The sequence below is a fragment of the Spea bombifrons genome, chromosome 9, assembly GCF_027358695.1.
Source record: "Spea bombifrons isolate aSpeBom1 chromosome 9, aSpeBom1.2.pri, whole genome shotgun sequence".
Classification (NCBI taxonomy): domain Eukaryota; kingdom Metazoa; phylum Chordata; class Amphibia; order Anura; family Pelobatidae; genus Spea; species Spea bombifrons.
The window spans coordinates 1584287-1600541 of record NC_071095.1 but is presented as its reverse complement, the minus strand read 5'-3'; the positions used below and the strand labels follow the sequence as shown (position 1 = coordinate 1600541).

General features: G+C 42.8%; 1 protein-coding gene across 1 annotated transcript; it reads left to right on the top strand.

Moving 5' to 3' along the window:
- The first annotated feature begins 1425 nt into the window (after window positions 1-1425).
- Window positions 1426-14687, top strand: HHIPL1 (HHIP like 1). The gene is made up of 9 exons (XM_053475308.1): window positions 1426-1741; window positions 3766-4412; window positions 5797-5940; window positions 6433-6761; window positions 7816-7942; window positions 8310-8455; window positions 11464-11545; window positions 12113-12195; window positions 13755-14687. The coding sequence occupies exons 1-9, from the start codon at window positions 1463-1465 to the stop codon at window positions 14375-14377; spliced, it is 2460 nt and encodes an 819-aa protein (XP_053331283.1). The 5' UTR covers window positions 1426-1462; the 3' UTR covers window positions 14378-14687.
- The last annotated feature ends 1568 nt before the right edge of the window (window positions 14688-16255 follow it).

Genomic DNA, 16255 nt, shown 5'->3' with positions numbered 1-16255 from the left:
AAAAAATATACTGAGGGTTTAGTATTTTTTGCATTGCAGAAAAGTTTGGCGATGTGGGACCCTCGCGAGATGAAAGCAGCGAGACAGCCAGAGCTTTCCACACCCTACGAGAAACGCAAAGCAGATGTTTACCATATTGGAATATTAGAAATGTAAAATGGGATTATATCCGCTGTTGGTAAAGCTCCAGGCCGCAGGGGGTTGAGAGTCCTTACATTTTTGTCTATAAGGGCATGTCCATGCGCGTGTCTCTCCTGGGGAACTGGTCCTACTGGGCCATCATCCCACTGGTCATTTGCCTGGTGTGCCAGGTAGCCAGCCCAGACCTGATCTTCGCCCTCTATGTTACTGGAACCTGAAGACCCCGTGACCTTTACACACACGGCATAGGGTTATGTTCATTGAAACATTTTGGGATAAAGCTCTAAATGTTGCGTATTCTCCGTGGCCACCGGTGGACGATCTCTGCTGATCACTGCACACTCTGCTCTGGAATTACTACAATAACTAGTAATATTACTATTATTATGAATACATTACGCACCAAACAGAATCAAGGCGAGACGCAACCCTACCCCAAGACTTCCTCCCCGGGGGCAGATCAACCGTTCCTATCTGAAAACATTGGAGGCCACTAAGTACTGGGACACAACTTATGCGGGTTTTAAGACATGTTACCCGTCTACGGACCAAAACAAATCTGCGCTTAGCAAGGCCAGTGTCCCTAATTCCCTTGCAGAGTGGAGCACAGGCTGGGCAGGGTTAAGGCTGAGTGCTGAGGAGCAGAGGCCAAATGTTGAGGTTGAGTGCTGAGTGGGGACACGGTTTTGGGCTGAGTGGAACAGATGATGAGTACTGATGGAAATTGAGTGTTGTGTAGGGCAGATGCTTAATATACTAAGCAGAGGTTCAGTCCTAAGATTAAGTGCTGCTAATACAGTGGGGCAGAGGCTGGGCATTCAGTGGGGCAGAGGCTGGGTGCGCAGGTGGCAGAGGATGGGTGCTCAGGGGGGCAGAGGTTGGGTGCTCCGGAGGCAGAGGCTGGGTGCTCAGGGAGGCAGAGGCTGGGTGCGCAGGGGGCAGAGGCTGGGTGCTCAGGGAGGCAGAGGCTGGGTGCGCAGGGGGCAGAGGCTGGGTGCGCAGGGGGCAGAGGCTGGGTGGGCTGGGTGCTCAGGGAGAGAGGCTGGGTGCGCAGGGGGCAGAGGCTGGGTGCTCCGGAGGCAGAGGCTGGGTGGGCTGGGTGCTCCGGAGGCAGAGGCTGGGTGCGCAGGGGGCAGAGGCTGGGTGCTCCGGAGGCTGGGTGCTCAGGGAGAGAGGCTGGGTGCTCCGGGGGCAGAGGCTGAGTACAGCCCAGGGGCCGGCCTGCTGTTGATGACATGCCTGGGACAGTTCAATGTGCAGCTGAAGTGGGACGGGCAGCTGGATGATCCGGGGAGGATCGCGGTGATTGCGGACACTCAGGATGGGGCTGCTCGCTGCATGGCTGCCCCCCGGGTACGTGCTGCTCCTGGGCGCCCTGCTCTGCCCTCCCCCGGTCCTCACTCACCCCCAATGCCTGGACTTCAAGCCGCCGTTCCGCCCGGTGCAAGAGCTCGCATTCTGCGTCCAGTACAAGGACTTCGGCTGCTGCGACTCCGCTCGGGACCAGCAGATCATGGACGCCTTCTACCGGGTCATGGCGCACCAAGACGGCAAGGGCTACGAGCGATGCGCTGCCCATGTGCAGGACATCCTGTGCCAGGTGAGCGGGCCGGAGCCAGGGGCAGATAGACCTTACATGAGCGCTACCGAGAACACCCGGGGGCAATTGGCCGGGGGAGTGAGCAGCTCTTACGGGACCACCAGGAGCACCGGGGGGGGGGGCAATGGGCCGGAGTCGGGGGGTTAGAGTCAGGGATACAGCAGAAGCCCCCTAACACCCAGTGAACACCCCATAGGACCCCAGTGGATAGGATAGGAGCAACCATGGGCCAGAGGGCAAGAGCCAGAGATCCAGCAGGTAGAAGTCAAGGGGCCAGTAAAGGCAAGAGACCCAAAGGCCTGGAGACCCGGGGTATCAGGGGCATCTCTTGTGATTTATATCAGCCCCAGGGGTTCTGGGAGAAGGGGGCATCCTCTGTATAGTGAGGGGCAAATTCCCAGCAGCAATAAGCAGTCTCTGGCTTCAGGGCACATGTGTTAATGGTGTGTTCCCCACACCGCAGAGTACATACTATACACGCCACACACTGTACAGATCACACACACTGTACACATCACACACACACACTGTACTTGTCACACACTGTACACGCCACACACACTGTACACGTCACACACACACTGTACATGTCACACACTGTACACGCCACACACACACTACACATCACACACACACTGTACACGTCACACACACTGTACATGTTACACACACACACTGCACATGCTACACACTGTACATGCCACACACTGTACACGCCACACACTGTACACGCCACACACACTGTACACGTCACACACACTGTACACGTCACACACTGCACGTTTACAAACACACTGCATGTTTGCAAACACACATAGTAGCAACACTCAAATACATCGCATTTACCAATGGCAGATAGTTTTGATTTGCTCTCTAAATACATTTATTGTGCATAAAAAACAGTAATATGACACACGTCACAGACACATGCATGTATGTTGGTGTGTGTAGGGGGGTAGAAATGAGATATGTGCATTTGCCGGCGCTTTTACACGTGTGCTGTATAGATCATATACATACGTGTATACAGCCAGGTCGTGAGTATAGGATCACACAATCTATTATTAGAATGTTTAAAATGCCCCAAAACAGGACTGGTTCTTTGGCTTTTTGATGTTTCCGATATCTTAGTAATTCTGAGAACAGTTTCAACACGCCCCCCCAACCTCCAAATATTTGCGGTGTGTTAAAAGGAGTCAGTATGCCCTAAGGACATTTATTAATCATAAACCCTACGCAGTGCACGGCATATCACCTGCAAGGCCGCTGGTTGTACACAAGCCTATTTTATTAGCGTCTTATCAATGGAGCGCTGATTCTCTGATAATGAAACGGGTTGGGATTATGGGGATTGTAGTTCTGGAGCCTGCCCTGCATCCAAGAAATAGTTCCATTTATATTAAGACGTCTGTATTCTAAGGGTGGAACTGGCCAGGGAATCAGCATAAACATAATTATTGTGGTCTTTAATTAGGGTTTTTGTTAAACGGGTCACTGGCTATCTCACACCCCATGCCAAAATTAGTTTACGTAGTTTCTTCAACTCACCCAGAAGGTTACAGCATCTGGTATGAGTCGAGTTCCTTAGACCAGGTTTCTTTAATCTCAAGGGGAACTCAACTACCTCCAATTTATTAAAGCGGAGTTATCTGGGCGATCTTCAGGTACCAAAAGTCTTCTGCAAACTCTCCTTCCGACTGTGTCCACAGTGGTTGAGGAGATCTTGAAGGAATCTCATTGACTTCTTCCTGCCGCAGATGCTCACTTGGGTTGGCTGTTCATTGTATATAGTGAACACTGGCATAACTACGGGGGTCTCTCTAGGGGGTCCTGACCACCTTGGCGACCACTTGTTCCTGTCCCCCTTCCGACCTAGACTGGGCCACGAAGCCCCATTTTCTAATGAATTCTTGCATGCAAAGAAACCAACTTCGATGTCCATATGATGTAAAAAAAAATTTTTGGCTCACATTGTTTAAATCCCTTAAACACTGGAGTTTGATGTCCTTGTGTCTCCATCCTAGGAATGTTCTCCGTATGCCGCACATTTATATGACGCAGAAGATCCTTCAACTCCGGTCCGAACAATCGCAGGGCTCTGCATGGATTACTGCTTCGACGTCTGGCAGAACTGCAGGACTGTTTTCCAGCACATGACGACCGATAAAGAATTATTAGCGTTGGAAAGCAACATGGCAAAATTCTGCCGCCGTTTGTCACTAGATGACACAGACTATTGTTTTCCTCGCTTGTTGGCCAATTCAAACCTAAACCGGAATCTGGGGGTGGTGATAGCTGATTCAGAGGGCTGTCTACAGCTGTGCCTGGAAGAGGTGGCAAATGGTCTACGGAATCCGGTTGCCATGGTCCACGCAAACGACGGAACGCACAGATTCTTCGTAGCAGAGCAAGTGGGCTTAGTATGGACCTATCTCCCCGACCGATCAAGGCTGGAAAAGCCATTTCTAAACATCTCAAAAGCTGTGTTGACATCACCCTGGGAAGGGGATGAACGAGGGTTTCTAGGGATTGTTTTGCACCCAAACTTTAAACACAACGGCAAAGTCTATGTTTACTACTCAGTGGAAATTGGCTTTGACGAAATTATTAGAATAAGCGAGTTCAGAGTTTCCTCACATGACATGAATACCGTCGACCACAGCTCTGAAAGGTAACGTTTTCCAAATCAACCCTGCCAAACAACCCTCTAAAATATTAACAAGGGTAATCTGGGCAGAACGCCATGTGTAATTGGCATCTACCGTAGAAAAAGATCTGACTCGACTTTGAAAACAACGTTCTGATGACTTTTCCCAGAAAACGTCCATCTAGAGACCACCGTGTGAGGTTGGAACTATCACGATAGAATAGGAAGTGTTACCAGTGCTCAGTCATGCGAGATTTCATAATTCCTTCAAAACATAGCAAGTGATGCCTCAATTATTAATGGGCAATGGGACAAGAATGGGAATCAGGGGGCATAACTGGGAATTAATGAGTCTGGAATAAAAATAAGTAGGTATGACCCATCCTCCTACCTACACTCATGTGAATAGGGCAAATCAGTCTATGTTTCATTTGACGAAGTGATTATCTTTTTCTTGAACTGGAGGAACTGGGATATTATTGATACTATATTGAGTCCTATGTAGTGACTACCAAGCACTATGCTTAGCCACAGGGTTACATAGGAAAAAGGGTGTGAGAACCTAGCAGAAGCAGTTCTGTGACCCCATATGTCACAAAATCCAGTTCTTCAGGAACTGGTTTTCAGGAGCACTTGGCAGGAACTTGGAGGTTTCTACAAAGTTCTCAGAAACTTCCCATAAGTATTGTAATAAACTCGATGAATTCCATGCCATAGCTGGGTGAGACGGTGTGGGCTAGAGCCCAACGCTCAGCTCAGGTCATCAAATGTGGTAGAGGATGAGTGAAAGTCTTGTTCTAACATTTCTTCTCCTTGAAATATACTCACCTCTTTGTACTGCATCGACTCCCTTTTTGTATTTTAATGTGTCTATCACATGCCCTCTCTCTTCTCTCCTCCAGTCTATACAGATTGAAATCCTTTTGTCTTCCATGTTTTTTTTTCTCTTGCAAAGCTCCCCATGGGGAGGCATGCAAGGACCTGCATCTCCATAGGTGAATCTGCCTAAAGACCAAGCTGTCCACCTCTAGACCATGCTCAAAGTGATCGTGCTAACATGATCAGCGATCATTTGCTGAGTAATAAATTTAAACCAACAAGTTTATTTATTGTAGGTAAAATTTCAATTTTCATCAAAAAATATAAGCCTTGGTTGTTTCTTGGGTCTACTTCTTGGGTCAACTCAGCATTACCAGCTACAGACAGTGGCTTTACCATTCCATAACATAGTATGCTTTTATTTTAAGTTACTTCCTTTCGTGCCTGTGTTGTCCCGAGCTGAATATTCAGAAATTCTTTCCCAATGCAACCCCGCGCCATGTATTTTTCACCTTTTTACCGGGCTACTCGCCTCAATGAACACATCAACAGCTTCTACACAATATAATTTTTTAAATTTTAATTATAGGATAATCCTGGAGGTAGAAGAACCAGCTTCAAATCACAATGGAGGGGAAATACTGTTTGGGCATGATGGGTATCTCTATATATTTATTGGGGACGGAGGAATGGCTGGAGATCCATTTGGGAAATTTGGAAATGCTCAGAACAGGTAAGGACACATTCACTTGCATCATGCTGAAGAATCTGTATCAGTGATTTAGCAATACTTTTAGATGGCTTAACTCTTTACATACCAAGAGAGTGTATAATAAAATAAGAAACCTCCGTCTATTGAAGATTCTTGACTGTCATCAGTTATAGGTTGGCAGATTGCGATCTACATTTTATAATGAAGTAATTTAATGCACTTTATTGTATCCCGTTATAAGTATAGTAAGACTTACATTCCATGATCTATCTATGCACTAGGCTTTGAAATGTTTCCTAGGTGTTTGAGACTTTTAAATGGAACAGTTAAGTTACCTTCACAATGCAAGTCAAATTGTAGTGATTGCATGGCACAAATTTGGATCTTACAAGCAATTTATCTAGAAATAGAATTTTGTTAAAACTAGAAATGTTATCCAAAATAGGCATGGCGTCCCGTTTCATTCATGTTCCAAAAGCATGCTTTCCTTCATCCTCCTTTACTCATCTGCAGGTCAGTGTTGCTGGGCAAAGTATTGCGTATTAACGTCAACCACAATGACCATGGCCCTCTGTATCGAATCCCACCGGACAACCCATTCATCAACGACCCATCAGCCCGGCCTGAAATCTATGCATACGGGGTGAGGAACATGTGGCGCTGCTCTTTTGATAGGGGAGACCCGGTCACAAAAGACGGGAAAGGACGTCTCTTCTGTGGAGATGTAGGACAGAATAAATTTGAAGAAGTCGACATAGTAGAGAAAGGAAAAAATTATGGCTGGAGAGCGAGGGAAGGATACAGCTGTTATGATAAAAAACTTTGTGCCAATTCCTCTTTAGGTAATGACACATTGCAACATGTTTTGATGTAACTTCGATTCATTTGAGTGTTTTTGCTGTCTCCCAAGTATTGTAAAAGCAGACAGGTCAATTTGCTGAGTACTTAGATTTATCGGTAGAGTAACAAAGGAAACCACTCAACAGCAATCGATTAAAAAGGACATTGTCTAATCATAAAAAGTCATCAAGAGCCTGTCGGTGAAGTTCTGTCAAGCTGCCTACTACTATTGTTGAGTTGCACGTGAATGCTGTTGCATTGATCGTAAAAGTCGCTTCAGTCTGTTGTCGAGTTTGTTGAGCTTGACAGCCTCTTCACTTTAATTGAGTTCTGGGTCAACTTGTTTCTTTCTGAAAAGTCAAGTTGATATTGTTGGGTTGGAAGCCTCTTTCAAGTCCCACAGCCAACTGTACTCAAGTCATATTTCTCTGGGTAGACCACTTGCAAAGGCTGGGAGTTGGCGATTGAGTCAGCTTGAATCAAGTTGACCCCAACCGGGAGTAAAAATCACTGTAATGAATAGACAGTTTGTTTTTCGAGGCAATACGGGCGAGTTGGCCTGGGTAACTCAACTGAATTATTAACTCGACACAACTAGAACGGCAACAGTAGAAGAGAAATTCTAAGATCCCAGATAATAGGGACATCGCGTGGCCTGCTTCTCCTGATCGGCTACTCATTTTGTATCATATTAAGTCTTTATAACCTTATTTTGTCTGAATACACAGTAAGAAGTTCATGTATGTGCCCAAAATGCTCCTGGAACCAATACCATAGAGAATTAACGCCACCGACAGACAATGGAAATGTGATATGTTTATTGGCGACAGGTTCTGTTTTTGGAGTAAAATGACAAAGATAAAGCAATACTTCAAAAGAACCGATAGCACCGCACACATCGATATTTATAAACTATTTCATACATTTTGTTCAGAGTATTAGAGAAGCATTTTCAATTCAATGAAACCCATATTATATCATATTACATATATCGTATTACATTATATACATATTACATCTAGCACATAATGCTGCTAACCTTTTTTGAATCCACAGATGATGTTCTCCCAATTTTTGCCTACCCTCACAAACTGGGGAAATCTGTCACGGGAGGTTACATTTACAGAGGCTGTGAATATCCAAACTTGAACGGACTCTATATTTTTGGAGATTTCATGAGTGGGTAAGATTTTAATAAACTAGATTTATTGACCCCAATCACCAGGGTTTATTTTGCTAAACGATAATAAAAAGGCGCGGTGTGCATGCACGGCCCTAAATTAATTGCAAAACCCCACACCAGGGTACCTACATTACCGCAGCCTTCCTTCTGATAGCCCCCTACAAGCAGAGAGTGACGTTTCACCATTGCGGCCCTTTTGTGCCTTCCATTAGACCACCAGACATTGTCAGGCTCCTTGTCTCAGCCGCGTTCTGCATTACCTCTATTGTTATGCCAACAAATAAACCCTTAAGAGAAACAGCTATTATTCTAACAATACTTTTTCCGCATTAAACATGTTTTACCTGTAATTTTTCTTGCTTAATAGGCGTCTAATGGCCCTGAAGGAAAACCGTGACACAGGAGAGTGGCTGTACCACGAGATCTGTATGGGAACAGGACAGACCTGTATGTTTCCAGGACTAATTAATAACTATTATCAGTACATCATCTCATTCGCCGAGGACGAAGCAGGTAATTAAAACACCCATACATGGCTTTATTATCAGAACGAGCAATAACTACCTAACAATTACCTTTTTAACCGATTCCGAACTGTATAATTAGAAAAGAGAGAGGATTTCCAATACAACGTCTTTATATTTTTATGAATGCATTGTACATTGCATAGGCGAATGAATTATGGAGAGTTAAGGTGCATCTCTTGAATTACGTCTACAAAAAGAAGGGGCAGGTTCTGACTTGTATTCTCTAACAATGCAGAGGTCTTGCTGCAGGCTAATGCAACTAACGTTGACCCGTTGCCTACAAACAGTAAGCATGTATTAGTCAAAATACCATCGTGAGATTATCCATCTTTACTGCTCGCAATAAACTTTGCAGGGTTATTCCTCCCCGTTAGGAAACAGCCTTCTTTAAAAGCTTTTGTCTTTAAAAGAAAGGTAGCGGTTGTGGCAAGGAACACATGTCAGTGAAATCAGCTGTGCTCCCACCACTTGTGTAATCCTAATAGTGCCTTAAAAATAATTTATTACTATTTGCATACACGGGCACATGGGGGTGGAGCTAACTACAGGTTGGGGGGGACAACATGATGAGATCAAAGTAGCGAAACCATACATGGAAAACATCCGGGTTGGTTCTAGGTATGATTATTGGTGGTCCGCAGCTGGACTGGATTGACTTTTGGGCAAAGCGTATAGGGGCCCCATGGCATCTCCCATGTACATTTGCTGCCCCTAGCCATCGTGCATCATTTATTGGCCACTGGTCTTAATGTACCAATGCCAATTTGAGTCCCTAGTCCTACCCGGTCTACAGACGCCTGTTTGAAAAGTATTAGCATAAATAATTATAATAAGTGAATAAACTAATAACTATAGAGGTAGTCTTGATGAATACATTTCAGGACCAAAACAAGTACAATTACGTCACTTATTATCCGCTTACATTTCTTGTCTGTATATTGGGAAATAAATATTCCACGATTCAGACCGCTGGAGGGTTTTTTATGTTATCTGTAAAATGTTCTTTATGCATGTCTGTTATGTTATAGATTCAGGAGGCCTTGAATTCTATGTGAATTCAGTTTTGTTGGATATTGAGTGACAGATATTGCCGGTGGGAGATCCTGCGCGGTTTCTGTTCATGCTCGGCTGCTTCATGTCAGACTTTCAAAAAAAAAACGCAGGCAGTGTGCGGAATATTTTAATAAAAAGACAGATCCCATGGTTACATTTTAACATCTAATAAGCAAGATGTCCAGTTATTCATTGAGAACTGATTCCTGCACTTTATAGGAGCTAGAAGAAAACCGTCTCATTCTCTTCCTTCCCTGCCTAAATCTAAGTACGTTAAGCAACCAGGTCTGCAAGCAAGAGCAGGAGACCAGGAATGAACACTCTTGGTGAGCGCTAGAGAATTTGATGGCGCTATATAAAACTATAAATAAAAAACAAAATAAAAAGTTAATATTTTGGTTACTCGCTTCACCACTTCAGAGTTGGGGAGGGAGAGTTGTCAGGAAAGCTGTATTTTAGCTCCTTGACTTCAGCATTCGTTATGAAGGGTTATCACTGGCAGGTTTCTCCAGCAGGAAGTGCAGAGATGGCCCTGTATAATGTATAATTCAATGGGTGAAGAAATCTCACTAACTATACATTATACTGGGCCATTCCTGCTCTTCCTGCAGCAGACGCTCACTGTGGTAAGAGCTTTGTAACAGATAGATAAGTCAAGGAGCTGAAAAACAATCAACTCTCCCTTTAGTGAATAGACCCCATTGACTAGACTTGAGCGTTTGGGTTCTTACAAACTGCAAATTTACTGAATTTTGGCAAATACACAGCCATGAAAACGAGTCCAGACCAACCACAAAGTGAATGAAAATGAAGCAAAAAGCTCAGAATTGTCATCTGGAAATCCCTAACGCTTTTTGTCTTGTTCACTCTCTAAATGTTTTCCTATCTTCTCTGCTGACCACTCCTGCCTCTGCATCTTCTTGTTCTTCTCTCTTTCATCTTCTCTCTTCATCTCCACGGACATAACCTGACACAAACTTCTGCTTAAATGGCGGCGTCCTCTTGCTCGATCCTCCAACCGGGGGATAGGACGTCACCGAAAGCGCCACCATTTTGCCAAAAGGCGAACTTCCATCAAAATTGGGCAGGGAATGTAACTTGTTCCCCCGAAAAACAAATAGGCCAAAAACAAACAGAAAAAATTGTCCGAAGCCTTTTTGGCCCATTTGCACGTGTCTACCACCGACTGTTGTGTATTTGCCTTATCCGGTTAGCATGTTTATTTCATATCATATCTCTAATAGATAAAAATAAAAGACCCACCTCTTAATTAATTGCATTGAGGTAAACAGAATTCCCTGGTCCACCAGATGGACCTTTTGGCTAATTATGTGCCCGTGAGTGGGGAGTTTAAAGGTTTGCTTTAAGCGTGAGAAGAGAACACACTACAGGTTAACTCTTAGATAAGCAGTGCATTAATATAAGGCTTAGGCCCCCCCCCCATCAAAGACCCACTTCTGAGCGTTTTTAGCAGACAAACTTATGAAAGCAAAATCGGTGTCTGAAGTTATTGTCGTCTCTATATTTCCATAGCGTCTCCGACGTAGAGTGTCATGTCAGCCACCAACCTTTACGTGTCTACACAATGATAGGGAGCCCGAGGAAGGAACGTTTCTAAGTAACAGGCTGCTCTTTCAGCCACCGTCTGAATCAAACGAAATGAGAAAATCTTCAGGGAGAACAGTTTTCTCTGCAACTTTAAAAAAAAAAAAGCCTTAGGCAGCCGAGTGGAATTGATGTCATGAGTGGGAGTCAAAGGAAGAACATTTTATTAAAGTCGTTTGTTCACTGAGCTGGTTTTTTCCCCCCTCTGTATTTAGCAAAACTGACACACAGATAAAGTCTACGCTTTTTTCTTTTTTTGTAGTGATTTTGGCTAATTTTCTTGCCGTTACAAAACGTGCGTATATTACCTATTTTTTTTTTCTTAATTCCACTCAGGGGAGTTATATTTCATGTCAACTGGCTTTCCGAGCGCCACGTCCCCAACTGGCGTGGTGTACAAAATCGTGGACCCGTCCAGGTGAGAAAAAAAATAGAACTGGAAAAAAGGGTTTAATGTGGTCTATTATTGAATACATATAACATTCTTTAATATGCAGAATGTATCTCTGTTACAGAAATGTACAATAAAATAATATTTTAATATTAATATATATTATTATATATTATATATGGTATATTATATATATATAAATGATATATTGCTGGATTAGAATATAAATAATGATCAGTAATTAAAAATTTAATAAAGAATGCATTTTCCCTTTTTAAAATAATATTAATGTTTACACTAGTACATAAAGACTATATTTATATGAGTTCTGGTTTATTCGTTGTGCAATCACAGTAACATCTCATGAATCCCTCTCCTGCCATTGCAGAGGGCTGTTACTGCTCAAATTGCGCATGGATAAGAGCCCTAAATCATTGATGTTTGCTAATTATGTATACGCAGCAGATGAATCGCTCTCATATTCTGCTTCCAGAAGCTCATCGCTTCACAGATCTAAGCTCATCTCGGTCGCCACAGCCTCCTTTTACCGTATCCGCGCTCCCACCGCTGAGATCTCCTCTCTTGTCTCCGCAGGAGAGCGCCGCCGGGCAGATGCCGCTTCCATCCTGCGCCAGTAAAAGTGAAAAGTGACGTCATCAAGTTCGTACCGAAAGAAAGTAAGTTGTCTCTGAGCTTTGAAAAAAATGTTCAAATGGAAGAGACGGGTACGCCGGAAGATATGTCGGGAGCCTGAGTTTGAGAAGAGACTCTTTGGTAAAATAATACCTGTGAATGAAAAGGGAGTAAAAACAGGTGTCTCAATGGTTCAAGATACCTTCGATAATACTCTTAATACCCAGTTAATACCCAGAGTTTATTATATCGTGGGCATTTTAAGCACTTTTTTTCTGTTTCACGCATCAGATATAAGACAAGTTAGACGGAATAAGAGGGAAGGTCTTCCTTTTTTCTAAAAAAAAAATAATAAAAACATATTTATTAGTCCAAAAAGCATCTATACTCATATCAAGATCTGCCAGGCAATAGCATGTTGGACATGTGCAGCCTTTTCTGGAGATCCAGAAAAGAAAACTCTAGCAACTGATTTAATTGACTTAATACCAATTCTCTTGACAACTTGGTGCTGATTACTTGAATTATTATTATTAATTATTATTATTATCGTCTGTTACTCAAAGAAGAGAACCTCCATGTACCAGTTCTCGTTCTACCACTAACAGTTTAGGCTCGCATGCCAGTTCATTTTGCCGTCTTCGTTTAACAAGGTATTAGCCCTGTCAGCGGTATCGTAATTAATTTCTCCTCTCCCTTTTGCGGAGAGGATTCAGCCAATTTCTTCTCCAATTATTATTGACATGAAGAAGAAAAGACGGCTCCGGAACACACACAAAGTAATGGCCGTGGTGTATGTAGGTCAGTGCTACTGAAAAGTAAGAATAGCTATCGAGTTGTATTTGTTGTCTTGGAAACACATTTTGTGGACGGGAGTCATTTTTATGCACAGAGTCATCAGCGTAAACAATACACCAGGTGCTAAGCTCGAGCGAAAAAGCAGATGCTGCTGAATATGGCAGGCCAAGTGACTGACGTGATTTAAATGTCTCTCACATCCACATTTTTAAAAGTCATTGTTCCATAAATGATTACAGAAATGTCTAAAATAAGTGCATAAAAATAATATTTTAAAACTTATATATCTAGATGGGTCCTTAGACCACTGCAGGGACCATTTGGAATGAGTAGGATACTTTTCTGCAGGATGGGGGACGATATTATCCCCTGCACGCTCCACTTCCTGCTGTTTGCAATAATGCTCTTTCAGCTAAGGGGCTGGCTGAGGAGTATGGGAGATGTAGTTCTGCAGCAGCTGGAGGGCCGCAGATTGGACACCCTTGAACTAGACATTTAGACATTTAAATAACCACCTTTTCCACTCCTCCTCAAAATCCACCTTTCCTTACCCTATATACCTTGTTTTTAATATTTCTGAGCCCTTTCTCCTTGCCTGTTTTTTCTTGTTTGGACTGGCCCTCATACCCCACGGTGTTGCCTTGAAACCCCACGAGGATTACAGTGCAGCACATTATAGCAGTCTGTGTTTTTCCCCATATCGGTATGTTCTCTGCCTGTCCGATTTACCACTATCCAGAGAGCAATCATTCTGAGCAAAAACAGATATTTCGAATTTTGACAATATTGTTCTGTTGATTTATAGAGTTTTTAAAAAAAACGGCTACCACAAAGCGGCCAAAGGTGAAACCAACAACCAAAGCACCTGGAAGGACCCGAACTACAGCGCAGCCTCCACCCAGCAGTACATCTGACTGGGTAGAAGAACTCCTGAAGCTACTGAGGTCACAAGACAAATTAATCCCTACTACTGCTAGGCCCGCCACAACAAAGCCTCCAAGGACGAAGAAAGGGGGAAAAAGCAGTGAAAAAAGATCCCAGAGAAAGAAAGGCACAAAAGCAAGTTCCTCAGAAATCCATAATGGAGCGGTGAGGTTGGTCAACGACCAAAACAAGGCTGATCGTGGAAGGGTTGAGATATTCATTAATGGAGAGTGGGGTACAGTGTGTGATGATTTGTGGAATACAAAAGCCGCAAGTGTGGTCTGTCGCCAGTTAGGGTTCCCACACGTTATAAAGGCCAGCAAACAGGCTGAATTTGGAGAAGGACATTCTCTTCGGATTCTTCTTGATGACCTCGATTGTACAGGAAAAGAGAAGACGTTGCTGGATTGCAAACACAAAGAGATTGGGAAACACAACTGCACCCACAAAGAAGATGCCGGCGTTATATGCAGCCATAAAGAAAACTCTGGAACCGAAAACTGATGGCTTTCAAGAAAAAGGACCTTCCGTTTGTAATTTGTTGGGCAGTTATTAATAAGAAATATGGATATAACCATATAACCAATAGAAGATGGAGTCTTTAGCTAAAGACTATTTATTGGGACATCACAGAAAAAAAGTAGAGTGACATAAGCTTTGGGAAACTTTTTTAGATGAAATTGGGCAATAATTAAACTAAATTTCTAATTGAGAATTCTGTTCCTAGTCTTGATCTATACACTTGGTGAAATGGACATAATGATTCGAGTACAACAAGATTTTTTTTAATAAAAATATAGGAATCGTTTATAAACTTTACATGCAGATCTTTTGCACAAGTATTTTTCTACATTGGTAGCACTATTGCCAATTCCCATCAACTTCTTCCGATATAATGTATATACAGGTACACTATTGTTTGTAATTAGTGATGATAAGATTAGTAATTTTGTACTTAAATAAAAATTATTAAGATGAATTTGCAGATTTTTTAAGTGTTGTAATTAATCTAAAAATGATAAAATCTGGAATTTTGGGATCAAGGTCACTATATGTTATTTATACAAAAAAATACTAATAATTAAAGCAAAATGGCATGGAAATATTGAATAAATACATTAAAGGAGTCAAAAAACTTTGTCTTTATGTCTAAACACAGGCACAAAATAAAATTGCAAAGCGTGGGCGAATTTGTTCAATAAATTACAATAGATTTGAAAGGAATGGAATGTCCTTTATCCACAAGGTTGACTGAAATAGTCATCTAGACATAGAAATGTTAGGCACTAATCATAAAGCACCTTAAATGCGCTGTTCCAGCTTTTCTCTAAAATGTCACACTTTTATAATTATGTAAGCATTATACACATCACTTGTACTGTTAAACGCCTAAACGCCGGAGGATTGGGATGTTGACCTGGAGAAGTGGTGCTTCTCCTGGGGAGTTCTCCTGGCCAAACCCGGAGAATTTCCAGGTACGCCTATACCACTGAACTAAAAAAAAGAATACTGTCAAACGTGTTTCATGGGTAGCATTCAGGATGTGTAACCTTTCAACAAGTGCTGATGAAGAAAGATAAGATTAAGATGCACTGCTGCTTCTCCCGGGGAACCGGTTAACCGATGAAGGTGCACATGGAAGGTAATAAGGGTTTGGTAAAAGTACTGATGGAAAGCAATGAGCGCGGCCAGAATAACGACGTCTGATGATTGCCGCAGTATCCTAAAATGACCTGACCCTGGCCGCCATAAAGCATGTTTAATGTGATGATAAAATACCCCATTGGTTTGAAATAATACCAGGAAACCTTATTAATGAGAAAACCCTGAGATTGTTAAAATATTCACAGTTTAGTCCAACACAAAGAGGCTCCTCATGAAGGTCTTTATGAAAATGAGTTGTGAAGTGGTTAAGATATTCTGACCTTAGTGACCTGTATTCAAGCATGGTCTTCAGCTGTGATACCCCAGTGAGGAAATCACTAATTGGGAGGCTCAGCTATCATTAAATCAGGATAAGAAGACATCAGAACCTCCCCACTCAGCCTAAAACGCTGAGATTAGGATATCACCCCTGAGAGTTCCCAGTTTCACGCTGCTTTGATTGTCTCCTGTTGATAAAGAGATTATATCAATTAAAATATTGTTACTGGAAATAATAATATTTGAATATACAGAGACAGGGGCTGTTTAAGCAATGCTTTTATGTTTTTCATACTCATAGAATTTAAAGCTAAGACTCAAGGGCAACACCGTGTGCTGAGAAGAGGGATAGCAAAGCTTTCGGAGGACGGAGCATATTCTCTGCGACTTTATCAGTACATACAGTGCCTCCCAATGGATACGTTTAATTCTGTTGCTGATTGTAAATATGTCTGAAGA

Bases quoted from the DNA above. Each gene is read 5' to 3' on its own strand.
- HHIPL1 (XM_053475308.1), top strand. From the start codon at position 1,463: ATGGGGCTGCTCGCTGCATGGCTGCCCCCCGGGTACGTGCTGCTCCTG. The intron at 5,941-6,432 runs GTAAGGACACAT...ACTCATCTGCAG, and splicing joins TTTGGAAATGCTCAGAACAG to GTCAGTGTTGCTGGGCAAAG. The intron at 11,546-12,112 runs GTGAGAAAAAAA...TTGTCTCCGCAG, and splicing joins AAAATCGTGGACCCGTCCAG to GAGAGCGCCGCCGGGCAGAT.